A 23106-nucleotide genomic window follows, 5' to 3' on the forward strand; every position below is an offset into this window, starting at 1 on the left:
TCCTGCCTCAGCCTCCCGAGTAGCTGGGACTACAGGCGCCCGCCACCGCGCCCGGCTAATTTTTTCTATTTTTAGTAGAGACGGCTAATTTTTAGTATTTTTAGTAGAGATGGGGTTTCACTGTGTTGGCCAGGCTGGTCTTTAACTCCTGACCTCAAGTATTCCACTCACCTTGGCTTCCCAAAGTGCTGGGATTACAGGCGTGAGCCAACGCACCTGTCCCTAAATGATTTCTTTCTATCTCCTATAACAATTTGAAATTACTTAAAGGTTGTTTCAAACTGAAAAAATAAAAAGAATGTAGATATAAATAAAATATAGTTAAAAAATTACAGGAGATTACAAATTATATATGTAAATCTCGAGAGGTCAAAAATGACAAATTTTGTTTATTTACAAGGTTTTACTTATTTATGTATTTATTCATTTTTGGAGACGCAGTCTCACTTTGTCACCCAGGCTTGAGTGCAGTGGTGCGATCTTGGCTCACCGCAACCTCTGTCTCCTGGGTTCAAGCCATTCTTCTGCCTCAGCCTCCTGAGTAGCTGGGACCACAGGTGCATGCCACCACGCCCGGCTAATTTTTTGTATTTTTAGTAGAGACAGGGTTTCACCGTGTTAGCCAGGATGGTCTCGATCTCCTGACCCAGTGATCTGCCCGCCTCAGCCTCCCAAAGTACTGGGATTACAGGCCTGAGCCACCGCACCTGGCTTTACAAGGTCTTATTAAAATTAGCTTTAGTATTGATAATACACTATTACCAAAGTAAAAGTTGATTTTTTCTTGAACAAACATTTCATGTATTATTAATATGACAGCAAAGTACTTCTGTTCACCTTTTGAATACATTCAAAAAGAGAGAGAATATGAGATAGAATTTTCCCATGCTCTGGGATGGGATCCTCAGCTCAGGGAGGAAGCCCTGTTTGAAAAGGCTGCAGCTTGGCCAGGCGCGGTGGCTCACGCTTGTAATCCCAGCACTTTGGGAGGCCGAGGCGGGCGGATCACCTGAGATCGGGAGCTCGAGACCAGCCTGACCAACACGGAGAAACCCTGTCTCTACTAAAAGTACAAAAAATTAGACAGGCGTGGTGAGGCATGCCTGTAATCCCAGCTACATGGGAGGCTGAGGCAGGAGAATCGCTTGAACCCGGGAGGTGGAGGTTGCGGTGAGCCAACATCGTGCCATTGCACTCTAGCCTGGGCAACAAGAGCGAAACTCCGTCTCGGGGGCGGAGGGGGGGAAGAAAAGAAAGAAAGGAAGAAAGAAAGGAAGGAAGGAAGGAAGGAAGAAAGAAAGAAAGAAAGAAAGAAAGAAAGAAAGAAAGAAAGAAAAGGCTGCAGCCTAGGCTGTCACTCTTTCTTCACTCAGCCCAGTATCTGATCACATCTGTCACTCAGCGACTGGGGAGGCGGGGCCTTAAGCATTATCCAATGAGGGACGCTGGGCCGGAAACCGTCCAATCAGGCACGCAGCTGGAGCGAACCACATGGTTTCTGGGGGCCTTTGTTTCTCGCTGCAGCGGGAGCTCCAGGTTTATCCTCTGTGTTCTGTGTCCTGTGCTTATAGAGGCCCGTCCTCTGTGGCCGTGTGACCTGCAAGTATTGGGAGAGCCACAGCTAAACCCCGGGACCCCTGGAAGCCTAGAAATGGTGAGTGCCGGGTCCAACGTCCCGAGAGAGGGGAGAGGCTGTTTGGAACGGTGGGAAGTGGCTCTGGCGGGACTCTGCTTCCTCACAGTCAGCTCCACAATCTGCCGCCGGAGTTCTCCCTGCCCAGCTCGGCCTCAGTCCCCTTCAGCCATAAGATGGCGGCTGCGGTGACATCCGGGGCCCGGCACAGTGACTGTGCCCTGGCCTGGAGCCCTCTTTCAGCAGCGCTGCACCCGCAGCACCGCGTCTCTCCCAGATCATGCAAGGACCACGGGAGGGTCGTCAGGGGAGAATCCTGACTCGGTTCCCTGCGGGTTCATGAAAGGGAAGAGCTTTGGTCCGTGGGGTTGTTAGAAACAAGCGCTTGGTGCCGCAAAACAAAAAACTACCCAGCACTTAGAAAATTTCACAGGAAGGCATATTTACTTCTGAAGAAGGATGCTGCTCGCGTCCGTCCTGTTCGCAAGAGCACACAGAAGAAAGGAAGGAAGGTTTTTTTTTTTTTTTGTGAGGCGGAGTTTTGCTCTTGTGGCCCAGGCTAAAGTACAATGGCGCGATCTCGGCTCACTGCAACCTCCGTCTCCCGGGTTTAAGTGATTCTCCTGCCTCAGCCTCCCGAGTAGCTGGGGTTACAGGCATGCGTCACCACGCCCGGCTGATTTTGTATTTTTAGTAGACATGCGGTTTCACCATGTTGGTCAGGCTGGTTTTGAACTCCCGAACTCAGTTGATCCGCCCGCCTCGGCCTCCCAGTTTGAAAGAGGTTTTTAACCCTAAACGCCGTTATTGCCTCTGTGTCCTTCCCCCATTGGCCGGGGTCTGACCTCACAATCTAGGCTGACCCGATTGGCTACTTTCCAAATAAGGAGGGGGTTCGGGTCGCAGATTGGAACTGGCGGTTTGGGTTGTTTACGGAGCGGGTGTCTGGGTACAAAGAGGTACAAAAAAGTTGGTCCTAAGAACAAGGAACAAGAAAGGCCTTTGAAGAGGAATCTCTTGTATCTGTCAGGGTTCACAGTTTCCCTTTTCTCCTATTAAAAATGTATGGGGCCGGGCGCGGTGGCTCACGCCTGTAATAACAACACTTCAGGAGGTCGAGGTGGATGGATCACTTGAGGTCAGGAGTTGAAGACCAGCCTGGCCAAAATGGGGAAACCCCATCTCTACTAAAAGTACAAAAATTAGCTGGGTGTGATGGCGAATGTCTGGTTTTCTGTTTCTGCATTAGTTTTCTGAAATAATGGTCTACAGCTTTATTGATGTTATTGCAAAGGACATGATCATTTATTTTTAAATGGCCAGAGAGTATTCCATGATGTTTATGTACCATATTTTGTTTTTACTAAATCTTTTATTTATTTTATTTTATTTTTGGAGACAGAGTGTCACTTATTGCCCAGGCTAGAGTGCTGTGGAGAGATGCGGCCTTATTTAGCCTCAACCGCCCTGGCTCAAGCAATTCTCTCCTACCTCATCCTTTCAAGTAGCTGGATCTACACGCTGGTGTTACCACGCCTGGCCAATTTTTCTCTTTGTATTTTCTGTGGAGACAGGATTTTGCAATGTTGCCCAGGTTGGTCTTAAACTTCTAAGCTCAGGCAATCCACCTGCCTCAGCCTCCCAGAGTGCTGGGATTACAGGCATGAGCCACCGCATCTGACCATACCGTGTTTTCTTTATCCAGTCTACCACTGATAGGGCCTGTCCATGTCTTTGCTATTGTGAATAGTGCTGCAATGAACATACATATGAATGTATCTTTATAATACAATAATTTATATTTCTTTGGGTATATACCCAATTATGAGGTAGAGTATAAGCATTCCCTTTTCTCTGCAACCTTGCCAGCATCTGTTATTTTTTGACTTTTTAAAAATAGCCATTCTGACTGGTGTGATGTGGTATCTCATTGTGGTTTCTCTTAATTTCTCTAATGATTAGCGATAAGCTTTTTTTTTTCATATGCTTGCTAGCCACATGTATATGTTCTTTTGAAAAGCATCTGTTCATGTTTTTTTGGCCTATTTTTTAATGAGATTTTTTTTCTTGTAAACTTGTTTAAGTTCTTAATAAATTCTGGATATTAGACTTTTGTCAGAGGCAAAGTTTGCAAATTTTTTTTTATTCTATAGGTTGTCTGTTTACTCTGTTAATAGTTTCCTTTGCTGTGAAGAAGCTCTTTAGTTCAAATAGGTCCCATTGTCAATTTTTGCTTTTGTTGCAATTGCTTTTGGTAGCTTCATCATGAAGTGTTTGCCAGTTTCTGTGTCTAGAATGGTATTTCCTAGGTTATCTTGCAAGGTTTCTTACAATTTTAAGTTTTTCATTTAAGTCTTTAATTAATCTTGAGTTGATTTTGTATATTGTGTAATGAAGGGGTCCACTTTCAGTCTTCTACATAGTGCTAGCTAGTTATTCCAGCACCATTTATTAAATGGAGAATTATTTCCACATTTCTCTTATCAGCTTTGCCAAAAATCTGATGATGGTAGGAGGGTGGCATTATTTCTGGGCTCTCTATTCTGTTGCATTGGTCTTGTGCACTCATGAATTTTTTTTATAACATCTTTCTCTCTTCTGCTTTTTCCCCCATAAGCATTTTTTGAAGTGCATACAGTGTGTAAAATTCTGATGTCCAAGAGTTCAAAAACTCTTTAAAAAGTTCCAAAAAAGGGGATTGGGGGGCTAGGGGAGGGACAGCATTAGGAGAAATACCTAGTGTAAATAATGGTTTGATGGGTGCAGCAAACCTCCATGGCACGTGTATACCTATGTAACAAACCTGCACGTTATGCACATGTACCCCAGAACTTAAAGTATAATAAATAAATAAAAAGCTTAAAAAATATTTTGATATTCTCTCTTTTCTTAAGGAATTTAGGTTGTATGTAGATTATTTTCTCTGCTTTTTTTGAAATATATGTAAATCATATGAACAGCTAAATAAACCCTTTGTCATTTTCTCGGGTCCAGATTATCTTTATGTAGTACTTCAGAATTATTGCTTTATTTTTGCTTCTGAAAAGTTTATTTTTTTCATTTTTAGTCCTTTAAATTAGACACAGATTTGTTTAGATAAAAGCTCGTTTTAAGAGCACACAGAAGTTTAGCACAAAGATAGGATTAAATTTAGCAATGCAGAATGCTAAAGACTAAAAGATATTAAGTTTCTTTTACAGAAACCTGATTATCCAAGGTAATTATCCAATATTTGCAGGCTGAAGTACTTATACCGCAAAAGCAAGAACAGTGCATAAACAGTGGAGTCTGCAGTTGTATCTTGCTTCCTATTTATTACTTTAGAACAATTAGCATAGTTATGTGTAGGGTTTGTAGGCAAACTGCATTAATATAAATTAAACATTTTTTTTTTTTTGAGGTGATGTTTTGCTCTTGTTGTCTAGGATGGTGTGCAATGGTTTGTTCTCGGCTCAGGCAAACTCTGCCTCCCAGGTTCAAGCAATTTTCCTGTCTCAGCTCCCAGTAGCTGGGATTACAGGCATGCACCACCAGGCCCAGCTCATTTTGTATTTTTAATAGAGATGCGGTTTCTCCATGTTGGTCAGACTGGTCTCGAACTCCTGACCTCAGGTGATGCACCTGCTTCAGCCTCCAAAAGTGCTGGTATTACCGGTGTGAGCCAAAAACAGTATTTTCTACAATAGTATGAACATAATGCCACAATACTTACTTTGAATGATTCACTTAAATGGTTATTTTAATATTGTTATTTATACTTTTAAAATATAAAGTGTTTTAACTGAAGTATAGTTGCAGTTTTTAAAAATGCTACATACATTGCCGAGTGCAGTGGCTCACACCTGTAATTCCAACACTTTGAGAGGCTGAGGCAGGTTAATTACCTGAGGTCAGGAGTTCGACACCAGCCTGACATGGCGTAACCCCATCTCTACTAAAAATAAAAAATTAACTGGGTGTGGTGGCATGCGCCTGTAATCACAGCTACTTGGCAGGCTGAGGCAGGAGAACCGCTTGTTCCTGGGAGGCAGAAGTTGCAGTGAGCTGAGATCACACCATTTCACTCCAGCCTGGGTGACAGAATGAGACTGGGTCTCAATAAAAAAAAAAAGCTACATATATTATGACCTGTTCATTAAAATTATTCATTGTTAGATATTTATATCTAATGTCCAAAGAAAATTTACTACCAAATTATTAGAGTAGATATTAGTCTGACATGTTTATTACTTTACTCAATAGGAATAATTATGAGTAAACACAATTTTATTATCTTTTATTTCACTAAGTTGGAATGCTGCTATTACAGGAAAAATAAAGACAGGTGATGTGGCCGCCCAAACACCATAATAGCTATTCAGTTAGCTGTGTTGCAAGTTGTAATATATTCCACTATATGAACATAGTCAAATTCTATTTCTTCATCTTAAAGTGTTGTTGGAAGTTGTCAGATGTATTTCAATATAGAACCCCCATTCAGTGGCTAGGAGATGAGAGAACAGCAGAGATGGAAAAGAAACTTTATAAAATTCTGAAAATCTGCCCCCTTTCTTCGTAATGCTCATGTTTCTCATGATGAGGGCAGCTGTGTACTTTGGGTGGTTAGAGAGAAATTGCTTTTAGGGGAACATTTTCTGGCTCATTTGATCAATCTGATATCTAACCTGAGCTTTTTTTAAAGATCTTTTTTACATTTTTCTCTCAAAATAATCTGGCTCAGATGGAGATCTGTTTTTCTCTCCAATGCTTTGGATGTCTGTTTCAGAAGCCCTATTACTATCCTATGGTGTCCAAATGAGGTGGACTCTCACAGTGAGAACTTTTGGAGCTATCTCTATCTGGACTCATGCTGGAAATTCAGCAGTATTTTTTCCGTGTCACCATTACAAGTAGAAACTGAGGCTGAAACACTGCTCACATTCTGATTGTGAAGGTGCAATTCTATCCACGAGGCCTGCAGGCTCTCCTCCTGCAGCTCAGGCCTCACTCTCTGATGTGACTCTAGAGTGCTGCTGTGGCAAATGGGATTCACATAAACTGTGAGCTGTGCTCTGAACTGTGCCTCAGTGGCAGATGGTAGAGGTCAAGAGAGGACACTAGCATTCAGGAGAAAGCAAGCAGAAGTGCTGTAGCCCAGTGCCAGGGAGTACAGAGCCACTGCTTTAAAATGTAAATAGCCAAAAAGATAGAATGCTACTCAGCCATTTTTGTAGCAGAGTGAAATCCTGCCTTCAGCAGACACCTGGCTTCAAGCTGCTAAACTACATCCTGTTATGAAGATGTGAAAAGTTCATTTGTCATTGAATATAAGCAATTAACATACACAGATGGCCTCTTCAATCTCCAGGTGAATTTAGGATGAACTATGTATGACATGGTGCTGTAAATTCTTCTAATTGTGGACTAATTATGGTGATCATCTTTCTGTCTTTGGAGCCTTTTAAGCAGATTGACGATGATGCATATCACATTCAAGTTCAATTGTGTAATAAAACCATTTTCTTTCTTTTGTCTTATTGTGAAGATTTTCTGGGGCTGGAGAAAATTTTTCTTTTAATTATTGTTTCCAAACACTGTCTAGAATTACCAGACATGATACAAACACATAAGGTGCCATCCAGAATTTACTCTAGAGGGGACTTTCCCTCTCAGGCTTCCAGTCAGCTCAGAGTTGTGCAGCAAAGTGCATGCTGTCCCCTAAATATGCAGGCAGAGTTGTGTCTCTGCCTTTTTGGCATCTATAGTCCTCTACAGTCACTTCAAGAGAGGCTAGATCACATTTCTACCAACTTCACTGGGCAGTGATCAATAGTTTTATCTCTCTTAGAATGACTCTTGCATCTTCAGACCTGAAACTGATTCAGACATCATGGAGCTCACAGACCGAATCAGAGTAACATGTGTGCATTGAGTAGATGTGTAGATGTGAGAATCTCCACTTTCCCCTTTGTCTTTTTGCTAAAATCCTTACAAATGTGCAGGTAACACCTGCTGCTACTCCAGCCATTCAGGTCCTAAATCTGCAGCTCCACATTTTGAATCCAAGTTTTTGAGATTTGGGAAATAAAAAACTTTTATCTGACAAATGCAAGTCCTTTTGATTATCAAACTCAGAGAGACGTTGAAAATAAAGTGCAGTTATGTATTTCTCCTCCCTTTGAACTATGTATTCATCTCTTGAAACTGTTCACTATTGTCACAAGTAGCATAGTGCCACATTGGACACTATATCCCATACCCTAAACCATAACTATATATATATAAAATCAAGGTTATTTCTGTTAATAAATAAAAATACCTGACAACTTTGTATCAGCCCACTGTGTCCCTGTTTAGTTGTCTTTACCAATCCTCTTATAACTGCTGCTAATCAAAGTGTAGATTCCAGGCAACTTGAATCTTTGCTCCCAGGTTATAATCCTTAAGCTTGACCCAAATAAACTGTCTACTTATATTCATGTTGTGTCAGTTTTTTTTTCTTTCATGTAGACTTACCATTTAGAATGTGCTAGAGCAGCCTCTATGAGGGGATCTCTTCTTTGATTGTATTCCACTTGCTGTAACACCAAAGGATGCAGAGCCAGGATCCTACCTAGAATCTGCAGATAAGTTCTGGCCTCTACCGCGGGTTTACAAAAAAGGGCCGGACTTTGGATTGTGAATGTACAGAAAACTAACAAAAGGCATTTTCTGTATTGTGAGATGTCAGCATAGACATCTTACAGCCCCCATTTGGGAATGTGGCTCTGTGAGATTTTTCACATCTTGTTCATTGACTTGCTACAGTTATGTCAGAGGCTCTAGGAAGAAATAGAATCTGATGGCAGAATCTGTAAGTGTAAATAAGCATCTTAGGAGTGAGAGATCAAGGCCACAAAGTATCCAGAGCCATGACCACAACTATATTTACCTGTAAAATGTGATACTGGAGTAGAGTATTTTTGTTCTTTCTCTTACCCAAGAGCTAGCAAATCAGAACAGGTGATCCAGGTTCTGGAGCTCCACCAGTGCAGTTCTATTTTTTATTAGAATCAGCCCGAGTCTCTCCAGCCTGGCTTATCATTGGGCCATCAGCCCAGGAACACGGAATTCTCTCACAATCTCCTAGGTGTATTTGAGGTATTTGAGGATGTCCAGAGCAGAATTGTGTCAGGCTGAAAAGTGTGGTTAATTCTGCTTCTGTCTCAGTGTAAGAGAAATGAGTCATCCTGTGTTTGTTCATCCTCTCATACAAGAGGTTTCTTTGGTTGGTACCCAGATGAGAGTTTCTCCAGTTTCTGGTGCTTGAATGAAACAAGGATGAGATCTGGAGACCCAAATAGATAAAGTATTTCCTTACATCTCATATAACCGTTAAAAAAAATGAAGCAGTCATGGTTCCTACAATCCAGAAACTTTTAGTCTAGATTAGCTACTGGATAAATAATTGAATTATATGTCATATGGTTGGTACAATAAATAGATGTGTCCAAAATCTTGGGCTTTATTTAGGCCACTTTCTTTATATTGTTGTGACTTGTGATGTCTACACCTGTAGGGATATTCATGAACAGAAGAATTGTTATTATAATTAATTTTTGGTTTTTTGAGATGGAGTCTCTGTCGCCCAGGATGGAGTGCAATGGCGGGATCTCAGCTAACTGAAACCTCGGCCTCCCGGGTTCCTGTCTCAGCCTCCAGAGTGTCTGGGATTACGGGTGCCCACCACCATGTCCAGCTAATTTTTTGTATTTTTAGTAGAGATAGGGTTTCACCATGATGGCCAGGCTGGTCTTTAACTCCTGACCTCAGGTGGTCTGCCCGCCTCGGCCTCCCAAAGTGCTGGGATTACAGGCAGGAGCCACCGCGCCCAGCCACATATTTATTTTCTAATAAAATTAGCCTAGGAAGGCCTGGTGCAGTGCCTCACACCTGTAATTTTAGCACTTTGGGAGGCCGAAGCGGGCAGATCACAAGGTCAGACGTTCCAAACCAGACTGGCCATTATGGTGAAACGCTGTCTTTACTAAAAATACAAAAATTAGCTAGGCATGGCGGCACACGCTTGTAGTTTCAGCTACTCGGGAGGATGAGTCAAAAGAACAGCTTGAACCTAGGAGGCGGAGGTTGCAGTGAGCCGAGATCATGCCAGTGCGCTCCAGCCTGGGCGACAGAGCAAGACTCTCTCTCCAAAAAGAAAATAAAAATTACCCTAGAAAACATTTGGGGATTTGTTTAAATTGCATAGTAGTGTATAGTATAAAGTTGACAGGGCGGTGGCTAGAAAATATAAAAATTACAGAAACAGGCCGGGCGCAGTGGCTCACGCCTGTAATCCCAGCACTTTGGGAGGCGGAGGCGGGCGGATCACGAGGTCAGGAGATCGAGACCATCCTGGCTAACACGGTGAAACCCCGTCTCTACTAAAAATACAAAAAAATTAGCCGGGCATGGTGGTGGGCGCCTGTAGTCCCAGCTACTTGGGAGGCTGAGGCAGGAGAATGGCGTGAATCCGGGAGGCGGAGTTTGCAGTTAGCCGAGATCGCGCCACTGCACTCCAGCCTGGGCGACAGAGCAAGACTCTCTCTCCAAAAAGAAAATAAAAATTACCCTAGAAAACATTTGGGGATTTGTTTAAATTGCATAGTAGTGTATAGTATAAAGTTGACAGGGCGGTGGCTAGAAAATATAAAAATTACAGAAACAGGCCGGGCGCAGTGGCTCACGCCTGTAATCCCAGCACTTTGGGAGGCCGAGGCGGGCGGATCACGAGGTCAGGAGATCGAGACCATCCTGGCTAACACGGTGAAACCTCGTCTCTACTAAAAATACAAAAAAATTAGCCGGGCATGGTGGTGGGCGCCTGTAGTCCCAGCTACTTGGGAGGCTGAGGCAGGAGAATGGCGTGAATCCGGGAGGCGGAGTTTGCAGTTAGCCGAGATGGCGCCACTGCACTCCAGCCTGGGCGACAGAGAGATTCCATCTCAAACAAACAAACAAACAAACAAACAAAAATTACAGAAACTCTGAGATTTAAGTTTCTTTTAGGTAAGCTTAGAAAAAACAAAACTGGAAGTACCCTAGTGGCATAGAGAACAGAATTCTACATAGGGTTCTCACCCTATCCTAGGTCTGTTAAGATTCACCCTTTTTGGAGGCCTTATTTAGGTCTGCCTCTACCCTAGAGTCTTGCCTCACAGAACTGATCAGAAGAGATCAGAGTTTTGGCTGATGAATCCTGCTGCCTTTCTAGAGCTGGTGCTTAGAATTTACTGAAACTCAAAAGCAGATAAATCAGAAAAACAAAGTATGTATTAGAGGGTGATAGTTTTTAAGTTTTCTATGAATCCAGTGCTAACAGAGACATTCTATTTAGCAACTTGGTTTCTATTCCTGCAGATCCAGTAGTTGCTCCTCAAGTCACAAAAGAAGAAGTAAATATAAACAGAATAAAATTTTCTCTAAACTACATTAAACTCTTTCTTTCTTTCTTTCTTTTTTTTTGAGATGGAGTCTCTCTCTGTCGCCCAGGCTGGAGTGCAGTGGTGGATCTCGGCTCACTGCAAGCTCTGCCTCCTGGGTTCACGCCATTCTCCTGCCTCAGCCTCCCAAGTAGCTGGGACTACGGGCACCCACCACCACGCCCAGCTAATTTTTTTGTATTTTTAGTAGAGACGGGGTTTCACCGTGTTAGCCAGGATGGTCTCGATCTCCTGACCTCGTGATCCACCCACCTCAGCCTCCCAAAGTGCTGGAATTACAGGTGTGAGCCACCGCGCCCAGCCATTAAACTCTTTCTTTCTTTATCTTGAAATCTGTCTACATTTAGCTTTTATTCTATGTAATTTTTTTAAAAAGTTGATGATGGAGAAACAGAAGAAATAAAAATGCTGGGCCCTTTATCTAAATCCTGGAAATTATTAAACCCTTAGTACCAGCTTCCAGGGTATTATGAGAACTAAATCACATAATGTGTTATGCCCAGCACAGTGCTCTGTATCATATTCTTGAGCACATTGTACCTGATTAATAAACATTGCATTAGTACATGTGTACATGTTGTTTTTTAAATATAGACTTATTCAGACACTGCTGCTTTCTGTTTCTTCTGTAAACTTTAGGATGCCAGCAAAGAATATAAAACTTTAGGATGGAGATGGGTTGTCTTTATTTATACCAGAAGTATTTGGTTGTGACAAGAGTACTGAGTGTAAGCGACCCTGTGCTGTGCCTGCTTCTCTAACTAATGCTAACAATGAGCCCAGGGGGAGCAACATCAGCATTGACAGGGGACTTGTTTAAAACACCCATTTATGGACCCTTTTCAAACCTGCAGAATCATATTACATAAAGTGGAGTCAAAATTATCAAGTGATTTATAAGCTCATTAAAACTTTACAGGCAGTCCTCTCATTCATGAGAGTTAAGTTCCACCTTTGCACTAAAGGGTGGTCACAGGGCCTGTTCTGTTTGGGTTTGGTAGGGACAGGTCAGTGTGGCACGTATTTCCATTACTGTAGCAGAAATTGCTGGTGTCTGTGGCAGGGGAGGGCATATGAGGACAGGAAAGGAGAAACTTATATTTTTATCTTCATGAAGCAGCTCATTGTTCCTGAATCTCTTCTGTTTTAAAGGACAGAAAAGGGTGGACTTTTTCTGTGTTTTTTTTCTTTCTGCCATTTGATGTCATGCTAGCAGGTAAACAGGTGGTGCTGACACTTTTAAGGGCATATTATCAAGATACGGGTGTAATTTGTACAGAGAATCTCATCTGAGAAGGAATTCCAGAGAAGCAGGAGAGGGAAAAGTGGCTTTTCTGTTTCAGATCAAGAGCTGTATTCACTCTGCCTCCTCGAATGCTATGCATCTAGTACTCACAAACTTTTACTTCTCTACTTTTGCTTTTTTTTTTTAATGAGTTTGGTTTAAATACTTCTTAAAATTCTTATGATAGTCAAGAGTCTCTGTAAAATATTTATTTTCTATACCTTAGAGCCTTCTCTACATTTGCTGCATCATAGCTTCTTATATGCCATGCAGGATTCTCAGCAAGAATTTATAATCTGCAATATTAAAAATGTTCCCTTTGTGGCTGTTGAACATGGAAAGACGTGGATGCTCAAGATTTCTATTGGGGAAAACTGTGGTCCTTAGTAAAGATGGAGAACATGTAATGTTGAGGCTCCATCTGTGTGTTCCATTAGCTCTATGCAGAATAGGATTAGGGAAATGCTTATTTAAAAGGGATGGCAGTTATTACCCAGAAAGTTCTGAAAGAAAATTAAGATACCTGCTCTCTAGGGAGCTAAATGAAGCCTACTTAAAATTCCTACTAAAAGTTACAGAACATAGGAGTTATCTATATTTTGAAGTTAGCATAAAACATGTTTCTTTATGGTTAAATTCAGATTTTATTTACTTTCTTCGGGAGGAATATTTCAACAGTGATGCTGTGTTCTTCTTCTTTTTTTTTTTTTAAGCAGAGTTTCACTCTCGTTGCCCAGGCTGGAGTGCAATGGTGCGATCTTGGCTCACTGCAACATCTGCCTCCCAGGTTCAAGCAATTCTCTTGCCTCAGCCTCCTGAGTAGCTGGGATTACAGGCATGCGCCACAACGCCCAGCTAATTTTGTATTATCAATAGAGACGGGGTTTCTCCATGTTGGTCAGGCTGGTCTCAAACTCCCGACCTCAGGTGATCCACCCATCTCAGCCTCCCAAAGTGCTGGAATTACAGGCGTGAGCCACCATGCCTGGCCGATGCAGTGTTCTTCTGTGTGAATTAGCACATCATAAAAATTTGTCCTAGTGCAGCTAAGGGTTAATGATTCACTTGGTGACATAGCTCTCTGACAGATTTTTTTTACAATAGAGTTATTTATTTTTCTCTTCATTAAGTATTTTTATGCAGCTGATGTGCATAAACCATCACATTTAATCTGGCGTCTATCCTTTTTTCTCTTTTTTGCTACATATTTTTCTTTGGAAAATGAAGGCTCTTATCTTTGTTTACAGGCCAGAAAAACTGGGAAAAACACAGGCTCTTGCATTTACTGAATGTTTGACAAAATACCGTTCTTGGGCCAAAAACATTCGCATTACAGATGAGCTTGTCAGAAATTCAAAAAGTCAGACTTTATGCCAGATCTTCCGGAATAAAAAAAAACCCTGCACAACAAGGTCTTCAGCTTATTGTTGTGTATATTAAAATTTGAGAGGTGCCTTCTAACTCAACACATCTTTTGCATCTGAAAAATATTCACAACTCATTCCATATGATGCAAATATAGCACTAAAAAATGTACATGTTCATGCCCTTAATTTTATGCTCTATTATCTAAAAAGTATCATATATAAACTGATGTTATGGATCTTGTGCCGCTCTTTTTTCTCAGAGTTAGAGGATACATTAGAGAATATTTTGGGGTTGAAAAATATTTTATTGGATAATTTTAGGCAGTCCTTCGAGTCAGAACCAGTTCTCTTTACTCTCTCATTTCACCTTAAGTCAAATTAAAAATTCCTCTCATGCCATTTAGTAATTATGTGTGTGTGTGTGTTTTTCAGGGACCATTGCAATTTAGAGACGTGGCCATAGAATTCTCTCTGGAGGAGTGGCATTGCCTGGACACTGCACAGCGGAATTTATATAGGGATGTGATGTTAGAGAACTACAGAAACTTGGTCTTCCTTGGTGAGGACAACTTGAATATATAATTCATAATATACCCTGAAGATTTTATTTCTCTTTTTTGTAGAATGTTTGTTAGTAATTTATTCTTTGCAAAGTGGTAGAATTACAGGCATGAGCCACTGCGCCTGGCCATATTTTATTTATATTTCTGTATAATTTTTATTATGACCACAAAGATAACCCTGTAATCAATAACAATTTAATTGTACATTCACAATAACTAAAAGTGTATAATTACACTGTTTGTACTACAAAGGATAAACACTAGAGGTGATGGATACCCTATTTACCCTAATGTAATTACTACATATTGTAGGCCTGAATCAAAATATTCCATATAAGGCATAAATATATACATATACTGTATGCCCACAAATACTAGAATAAATTTCAGTAAGAACAAAGAATAAAAATTTAACCGATGGGAAAAATGTTCTTCAACTCATTTGCAGTTTAAAGTCACTGGCAAAGTGATTACTAGACATGATATTCCACTATGTACCAAATAGTATATTGCTACCATGTTTTACCTACATGCTTGAGTAAGGTGGGATATGTCAAAGTTGGTAGCATAATAATGCTTCATTAAGCAAACAATAGTCTTAACATGGTAAAAAAAATTAAATAAAATTAAGTTCACACATAATCTAATAATATTTAAATGTACTGCATTTTATTACATAAAAATGCAATTAGTATAATATACAAATTTAATACTTTTAACTATAATTTTTCTCTTTAATGTAGAAAAGTATTTCTCTGAACCCCCACCTTATTTTTATCATTGTTTATTAATAAAGTAATTCATTATGTTTTTGAAAAAAAGTTTTAAAATGTTCTGCGTACATGTTAACGTAGGCTAGGCCATCCAAAAGACAAAGCAAAGCATCAACATTAAGTCATAGGCTAGGATTATAGAAATGAGAACATGAACCCCTACCTCATACATTACTTAGAATAAGTTAACTACAAAGAGCCTCTCCACTTACATTTTCATCATGCATCTTACATTTTAATGTCCTTACTCTTTTATAGAAAAAGTCATAAATAACGCCCAATAAAAAAGAATCTGTAGTATCTCTGATGCAGCAACAATTGATCACATGCTTTCACCTGTGAATACAATAGGAATAAAATCACAGCATAAAGTAAACTGAAAACTGTATTCACTCTAAATTAGTGGTAATTCCAGAAATTTAGTGGCATAAAATATTGTTGCCCCAACTGAAAATCTAATTGCCACCACCAATTTTTGATTCAGTAGTATCAGATAGTAAAATAAGAAACCTACAAATTGAAAGTATTTTCTAAATATTTAGAAATTTCTGTTATAAATTATTATTTTGGTATTAATTTACTGGACTATTTTATCACATCCTCTCTGCTGAGCACAGTACTAGCTTGTAATGGGAGTATATGAGCAAGATTCATGTTATTTATTTTTAATAAAACAGGTATTGTTGTCTCTAAGCCAGACCTGGTTACCTGTCTGGAGCAAGGAAAAAAACCTTTAACTATGGAGAGACATGAGATGATTGCCAAACCCCCAGGTAGGTACGAGTGAAAACGAATACAACAGGTGACACAGATAAAAGGTCCCAATGTCAAAGAGAAAACCAGTCTTTAAAATGTGATTCTGGAAGCTGTGTTCCAAAGAAAATAGGTCCTGGGCAGCTGTTGTTTTTTTTTTTTTTTTTTAATTTTGCTCCCACAAAGGGGCATCTTCTGTCTTATGCTTTTAAATTCTCTAAGAATTCTACTTCTCCTTTGGTGACCTTCCTTCAGGTTCACAGTGAGAGCCAAAGTCCTCTTCATGGCATGTAAAAGGCTGCGTGGGCTAGGAGTGGTGGCTCACCCCTGTACTCCCAGAACATTGGGAGGCCAAGGCAGGTGGATCACGGGAGGTCAGAAGTTCGTGATTAGCCTGACCAACATGGTGAAACTCCGTTTCTACTAAAAATACAAAAATTAGCTGGGTGTGGTGGTGGGCACCTGTAATCCCAGCTACTTGGGAGGCTGAGTCAGGAGAATCATTTGAACCTAGGAGGTGGAGGTTGCAGTGAGCCGAGATCATGCCATCGCACTCCAGCCTGGGCAACAGAGCGAGACTCCATTTCACAAAAAAAAAAAAAAGAGAGGGAGAGAATGAGAGGCTGCACAATCTGGCTGCTTTTCCATTGTTTTGGGGACACACAAATATCTGCATAATTTTGAGAAACTAAAACTATTTTTTTAAGTCCTCTTTTTGCATCGGGTCTGAAATGTGTGAGAGTATTAGTTTATCTTGCATTTTTTTGTTTATTTTTCTGCACAGTCCATTCTGTTTTTATTTCTATAAAGTCTTCAAATATAGTTTGAAATTATAAGTATGATATTCTTCTGCTTTGTTCCTTTTCCTCAAGACTGTTTTGGCTATTCAAAGTTTATTTTAGTTTCATGTAAATTTTAGAATTGAATTTCCATTACTGTGAAAAAAAATACTGCAATTTTGATAGGAAGTGTATTGAATCTATAGATCACTTTGGATAATATGGCATTTTATTAATATTTATTCTTTCAATCCAAAGACATAAAATATTTTAAAATTTATTTGGATCTTCCTTTTTTTTATTGTAAAGGTTTTTTACATCCCTGGTTAATTTTTTTCTCAGAAATTTATTAAGTAATGCTATAGTAAATAAGATTTTTTTTCTCTATTTTATCAGATAGTTTGTTTTAAGTGTATGAAACTGTAGCTGGGCGCAGTTTAAGTGTATGGAACCATAGCCGGGGGGGTCTCCCAAAGTACTAGATCACACCTGTAATCCCAGCACTTTGGGAGACCAAAGTGCATGGATCACCTAAGATCAGGAGTTCGAGACCAGCCTGACCAACATAGAGAAACCCTGTCTCTGCTGAAACTACAAAAATTCACTGGGCATGGTGGCGCATGCCTGTAATCCCAGCAACTCGTTAGGCTGAGATGGGAGAATCGCTTGAACCTGGAAGGCAGAGGTTTCAGTGAGCCGAGATCACCCCATTGCACTTCAGGCTGGGCAAAAGAGCTAGACTCCTACTCAAAAAAAAAAAAAAAGTGTACGAAACCATACATATACTTATGTATGTTAATTTTATGTTTTGCTAATTTACTGACTGTATTTATTAGTTTAGACAGGGTTAATATACTGTTTATGGTTTTTTAAATATGTGATTGTATGATCTACAGACAGCAACTTTTTACTTACTGTTTTTCAATTTCAGTGGAGTTTTTTTTATTTCTTTGACTAATTCTTCTGCCACATACTTCCAGTGCTACATTAAAATGGAAGAATTGGCTGGGCTCCCTGGCTCACACCTGTAATCCCAACACGTTGAAAGGGCAAGGCAGGTGGATCACCTGAGGTCAGGAGTTTGAGACAAGCCTGACCAATATGATGAAACCTCGTCTTTACTAAAAATACAAAAGTTAGCCGGGTGTGGTGACATGCACCTGTAATCCCAGCTCCTTAGGAGGCTGAGACAGGAGAATCGCTTGAATCAGGGAGGCGGAGGTTGCAGTGAGCCAAGATCACACCATTGCACTCCAGCCTGGGCAACAAGAGCGAAACTCCATCTCAATAAAAAAAAAAAAAAAAAAAGAAGAAGAAGAAGCATTGACAATGGGCACAATATAGTTTTGTATTGGTATCTAAATTTGATGGAGCAAACACCTCTTCAAGTTTTCATAAACTGATTTTAGAAGGTAAAGATCTTCTTTTATTGGGCCCTTAGGGTGATGCGATACTCTGAATTTTTAGTGAAGAGGGGTTGTAGCTTGGTCACAAGGCTGCTGGGTCTGCCTTTGGGTCCACCTTTAGTTGGCTTGCTACAGGGGCTTGGGTAGTTGTAATTCCATTTTGTTTTTAGACAGACTGAATATCCTTACAGGTTCAAGCAGTTCTCATGTCTCAGCTTTGCAAGGAGCTGGGATTACAGATGTGAGTCACTGTGTCTGGCCTTAGTGTAGGTTTCTTAACATCAGTTTATTGTGTCTTGGTTTTAATTTGTATTACAATTTTAGACAATTTGCAATTCTGTTTGTACACTTTAAGTCAATTTGAGGTTTAATTAAGAGATAAATTGCTGGGCGCAGTGGCTCATGCCTGTAATCCCAACACTTTGGGCGGCTGAGGTGGGTGGATCAAGAGGTCACAAGTTGAGACCAGCCTGGCCAACATAGTGAAACCCCGTTTCCACTAAAAATACAAAAAATTAGCTGGGCATGGTGGCGGGCACCTGTAATCCCAGCTACTTGGGAGGCTGAGGTAGGAAAATTGCTTGAACCTGGGAAGCGGAGGTTGCAATGAGCCAAGATTGCACCATTGCACTCCAGCCCGGGCAACAGTGCGAGACTCCGTCTCAAAAAAAAAAAAAAAGATAAATTATGCATGTTTATTACAATCAGATTACATATGTATGTGTGTTTATCTATAAATATGACCCCAATTTTAGTTAATGGCTTATCTTATATTCTTTCTTAGCTGATTTTCCATGGTAGTTTTATCTTAAGTGAGCAGTCATTGAGATAGTTTTATTTTTTCCATGTGTTTAATGATGAATATATATTTCCTTTTGTGAGAAAAGCACTTTTGTGATTTGAAGGTAATTTTCAAAAGGATTTATAATTCTGTATTTTTTCCCGTTTTTCTTTAAAACTTGTTTTAAAAACACATAACATAAAATTTACTGTCTTAAATCTATTGAAGTGTACATTTCAGGGCCAAGTGTGGTTGTGGCTCTCATCTGTAATCCCAGGATTTTGCAAGGCCAAGGCAGGAGGATCCCTGGAGCCTAAAAGTTTGAGAGCTGCCTGGGGAACATACGGAGACCTCTCTCTATAAAAAAAATTTAATAATAGCCAAGCATGGTGGTGTGCGCCTGTGGTCCCAGCTACTTGGGAGATTGAGAGGGAGTCAAAATTGTGCCCACTACATTGCAGCTTGGGGGACAGAGTGAGACCCTGTCTCAAAAAAAAGTTGTTCATTTCAGGCATGTTAAGTATATTCACACTGTTATGCAAAAGACTTCTAGAAACTTTACATCTTATAAAACTAAAACTTAATTCCCATTAAGTAACAACTGCTCATTTTGCCCTCTCTCTGACAGACAAACCTTCAACTTTCTGTTTTATGATTTTTGACTACTTATGATACCTCATATAGCTGGGTGTGGTGGCTTACACCTGTAATCCCACCACTTTGGGAGGCTGAGGCAGGCGGATCACCTGAGATCGGGAGTTTGAGACCAGCCTGACCAACATGGAGAAACCCTGTCTCTACTAAAAATACAAAAAAGTTAGCCAGGCATGGTGGCACATGACTATAATCCCAGCTCCTCGGGAGGCTGAGATAGGAAAATCGCTTGAACCTGGGGGGTGGAGGTTGCAGTGAGCCAAGATCAGGCCATTGCACTCCAGCCTGGTCAACAAGAGTGAAACTCCATCTCAAAAAAAAAAAAAAAAGATACCTCATATAAGTGGAATCATATAGTATCCATAATTTTGTTACTGGTTTAATTCAGGTGACATAATATTCTCAATCTTTATCTTAAAATGTGACAAGATTGTTATTTTTAAGGTGGAATAATATTCCATTATATGTATATGTTACATTTTTTGATATGTTTATAAATCAAGAGACATCTGGGTTGCTTCAGCCTTTTGACTTTTGTGAATATTGGTACAATAAACATATATTTTCAAATATGTCTTCCAGGTCCTGTGTTACATATTTTGTTTCTTTTGTTGTTTGTTATTTTTATTTATTTTTTTTTTTGAGATCAAGTCTCCTGCTGTCACCCAGGCTGGATTGTAGTCATGCAATCTCGGCTCACTGCAACCTCTGCCTTTGGGGTTCAAGCGATTCTCCTACCTCAGCCTCCCAAGTTCCTGGGATTACAGGTGCACGTAACATCACCCATCTAGTTTTTGTATTTTTAGTAGACATGGTGTTTCACCATGGTGGCCAGGCTGGTTTTGAACTTCTGACCTCAGGTGATCTGCCCACCTCGGCCTCCCAGTGTGCTATGATTATAGGCTTGAGCCACTACACTTCGCCTGTGTTATGTATTTTAGATATAGATTTATAAATGAGGAACATTTCTAACATTTTAAAATGATGGCTGCATCATTATTTTCCACCAGCAGTCAACATGGGTTTCATTTTTATTGCATCATCAACAGATTTGGTATATTTAAAAAAATTATAGTGGCCATTCTAATGGGTATGAGGTGATTTTGTTTGTTATGTTTTTTTTCATTTCTCTACAAATTAGTAATTTTGTGTGTGCTTTCAAAATGCATTTTCCAATTTTGTGTATTTTTTTGAGAAAAATTTGTCCATTTCTAAATCAAGTTATTCAAACTTACTGTTAGTTTTAAGTCATTTATATATTTTGAATATTAACTCTTTTAACAAGTAATATGTAAATGTTTTCAACTATTTTCTAAGGGACGTTGTCACTCCTGAAATTTTTTTCTTTCAGAAATTTTGAAGTATAGTGTAGTTAAACTTTTTTGTTCTTTTATTTGTTGCTCACACATTTAATGTTGTACCTAAAAAAATGGTGCCAAGACCAATGTCATGTCTTTTTTTTGTATTTTTTCTTTCTTTCTTTCTTTTTTTTTTTTTTTTTGAGATGGAGTCTTGCTCTGTCCCCCAGGCTGGAGTTCAGTAGCGCAATCTCAGCTCACTGCAAGCTCTGCCTCCTGGGTTCACGCCATTCTCCTGCCTCAGCCTCCCAAGTAGCTGGGACTATGGGCGCCCGCCACCATGCCTGGCTAAGTTTTTTGTATTTTTAGTAGAGACGGGGTTTCACCGTGTTAGCCAGGATGGTCTCGATCTCCTGACCTCATGATCCGCCCGCCTCGGCCTCCCAAAGTGCTGGGATTACAGGCATCAGCCACCGTGCCCGGCTTGTTTTGTATTTTTTCTAAAATATTTGTTAGTTTATTTTGTCTAAGTATCTTATTTAAAATATATTTTTGTATCATTCAAGGAAATAATCCAACTTTATTTTATCAGTGTTGATACTATAGCTTTTAACTGTTGTATTGGCATCTTTGAACAATGAAATTTTTTGACCCCTGAGCAAGAATATGTTGAAGAGTGTGTTTTATATTCACATGCTTTTGAATTTGCCATTTGACTTTTGCTTTTAATTCCTAATTTCATTCAGTTTTTGTTAGAAAACACACAGTGTATAATTTTAGTGTTTTAAAATTGTTTTGTTGTTGTTGTTTTGAGACAAGATCTTACCGTCATCCAGGCTGGAGTGCAGTAGCATAATTTTGGCTCACTGTAGCCTCAGTCTCCTGGGCTCAAGTGATCCTTTCACATCAGTTTCCTGAGTAGCTAGGATTACAGACGTGCACTACCATGTCTGGCTAATTGTGTGCTTGTTTGTAGTGTTAGGATGTCAGTATGTTGCCCAGGCTGGTTTCAAACTTTTGGCCCCAAGGGATCCTGTTTTCTTGGTCTCCTAAAATGTTAGGATTATAGGTAAGAGCCACTGTTCCCAGTATTTTAAAATTTAATAAAACTTGCTCTGTGTCCTAACAGAATACACCAGATGCAAATAAGAATATTGTGTATTATCTTGGTTTTGACTGGAGAGTTTTGCATGTGTCTGTGAAGCCTAGTTGGTCTATAATATGGTTTCCATGTTCATGTTCTCCAGACCTCATGCTGCAATATAAATCCTCAATGTTGGTTGTGGGACCTGTTGGGACACGTTTGGATCATGGGGCAAATTTCTCATGAATGGCTTGGTATATCCTCTTGGTAACCAAAAACTTTTCACTCCATTAATTCAAATGAGAGCTGGTTCATTAAAAGAACCTGGGTCCTTCACCTCACACTTGCTCTGTCTCATACCATATAATATGTCCAGTTACTTTTTACCTTCCACCATGATTTTAAGCTTCCTGAAATCCTCACCAGAAGCAGATGCTGGCACACACTTATACGGTCTGCCAAACTGTGAGCCAAATAAACCTTTTTTCTTTATAAATTATGCACTCTCAAGTATTCCTCTATATGCAAAATAATTAATATTGTCTATAATGTTAGCTAAGTTTTTTCTTATTTTTTATCTGAATTTTATATTTATTACTGCAAATGATGTCTACAATTATTATGTTGCCATGTATGTCTTGCTTCACTTTTGTCAATAGTTGCTTTATGTATTTTGGAGCCCTGATGTTATATACACACATTTATATAGATAGATAAATATTACGGTTATAGATTCCTGCTAAATCAACTCACTTTACTATAATATAATATCAGTCTATGTCTCATGGTAGTACTTGACTTAAGGCATATTATGTCTAATAATAATTATGACCACATCACTCAATTGTGGTTACTATTTTCACAGAATATACATTTTTTTTTCATTTTTTATTTTCAGCCTATTTGACTCAATGCAAAATGAGTCTCTTGTAGGCAGCGTACTGTATGCTTTTTAAAAACCACTCAGGCATTCTATTTTTTTATATATAATTTTATTTATTTATTTATTTATTTATTTATTTATTTATTTTCTTTTGTGATGGAATTTCACTCTTGTTGCTCAGGCTGAAGTGCTATGGTGCGATCTCAGCTCACTGCAACCTATGCTTCCCGGGTTCAAGCAATTTTCCTGCGTCAGCCTTCTGAGTAGCTGGGATTAAAGGCATCTGCCACCGCACCTGGCTAATTTTTTTGTATTTTTACTAGTGACAGGGTTTCACCATGATGGCCGAGCTGGTTTTGAATGCCTGACCTCAGGTGATCTATATA

General features: G+C 39.7%; 1 protein-coding gene across 1 annotated transcript in view; it reads left to right on the plus strand.

Moving 5' to 3' along the window:
- Positions 1 to 1481: 1481 nt before the first annotated feature.
- Positions 1482 to 23106, plus strand: part of LOC101129171 (zinc finger protein 253) — a 76807-nt gene continuing 55182 nt past the window's right edge. The window contains 3 exon segments of the mRNA XM_019014834.4: positions 1482 to 1654; positions 14179 to 14305; positions 15760 to 15855. Coding sequence (XP_018870379.3) covers positions 1652 to 1654; positions 14179 to 14305; positions 15760 to 15855 — 226 coding nt within the window. The 5' untranslated portion in view covers positions 1482 to 1651.

This window comes from Gorilla gorilla, chromosome 20 (assembly GCF_029281585.2).
Source record: "Gorilla gorilla gorilla isolate KB3781 chromosome 20, NHGRI_mGorGor1-v2.1_pri, whole genome shotgun sequence".
NCBI classification, from domain to species: domain Eukaryota; kingdom Metazoa; phylum Chordata; class Mammalia; order Primates; family Hominidae; genus Gorilla; species Gorilla gorilla.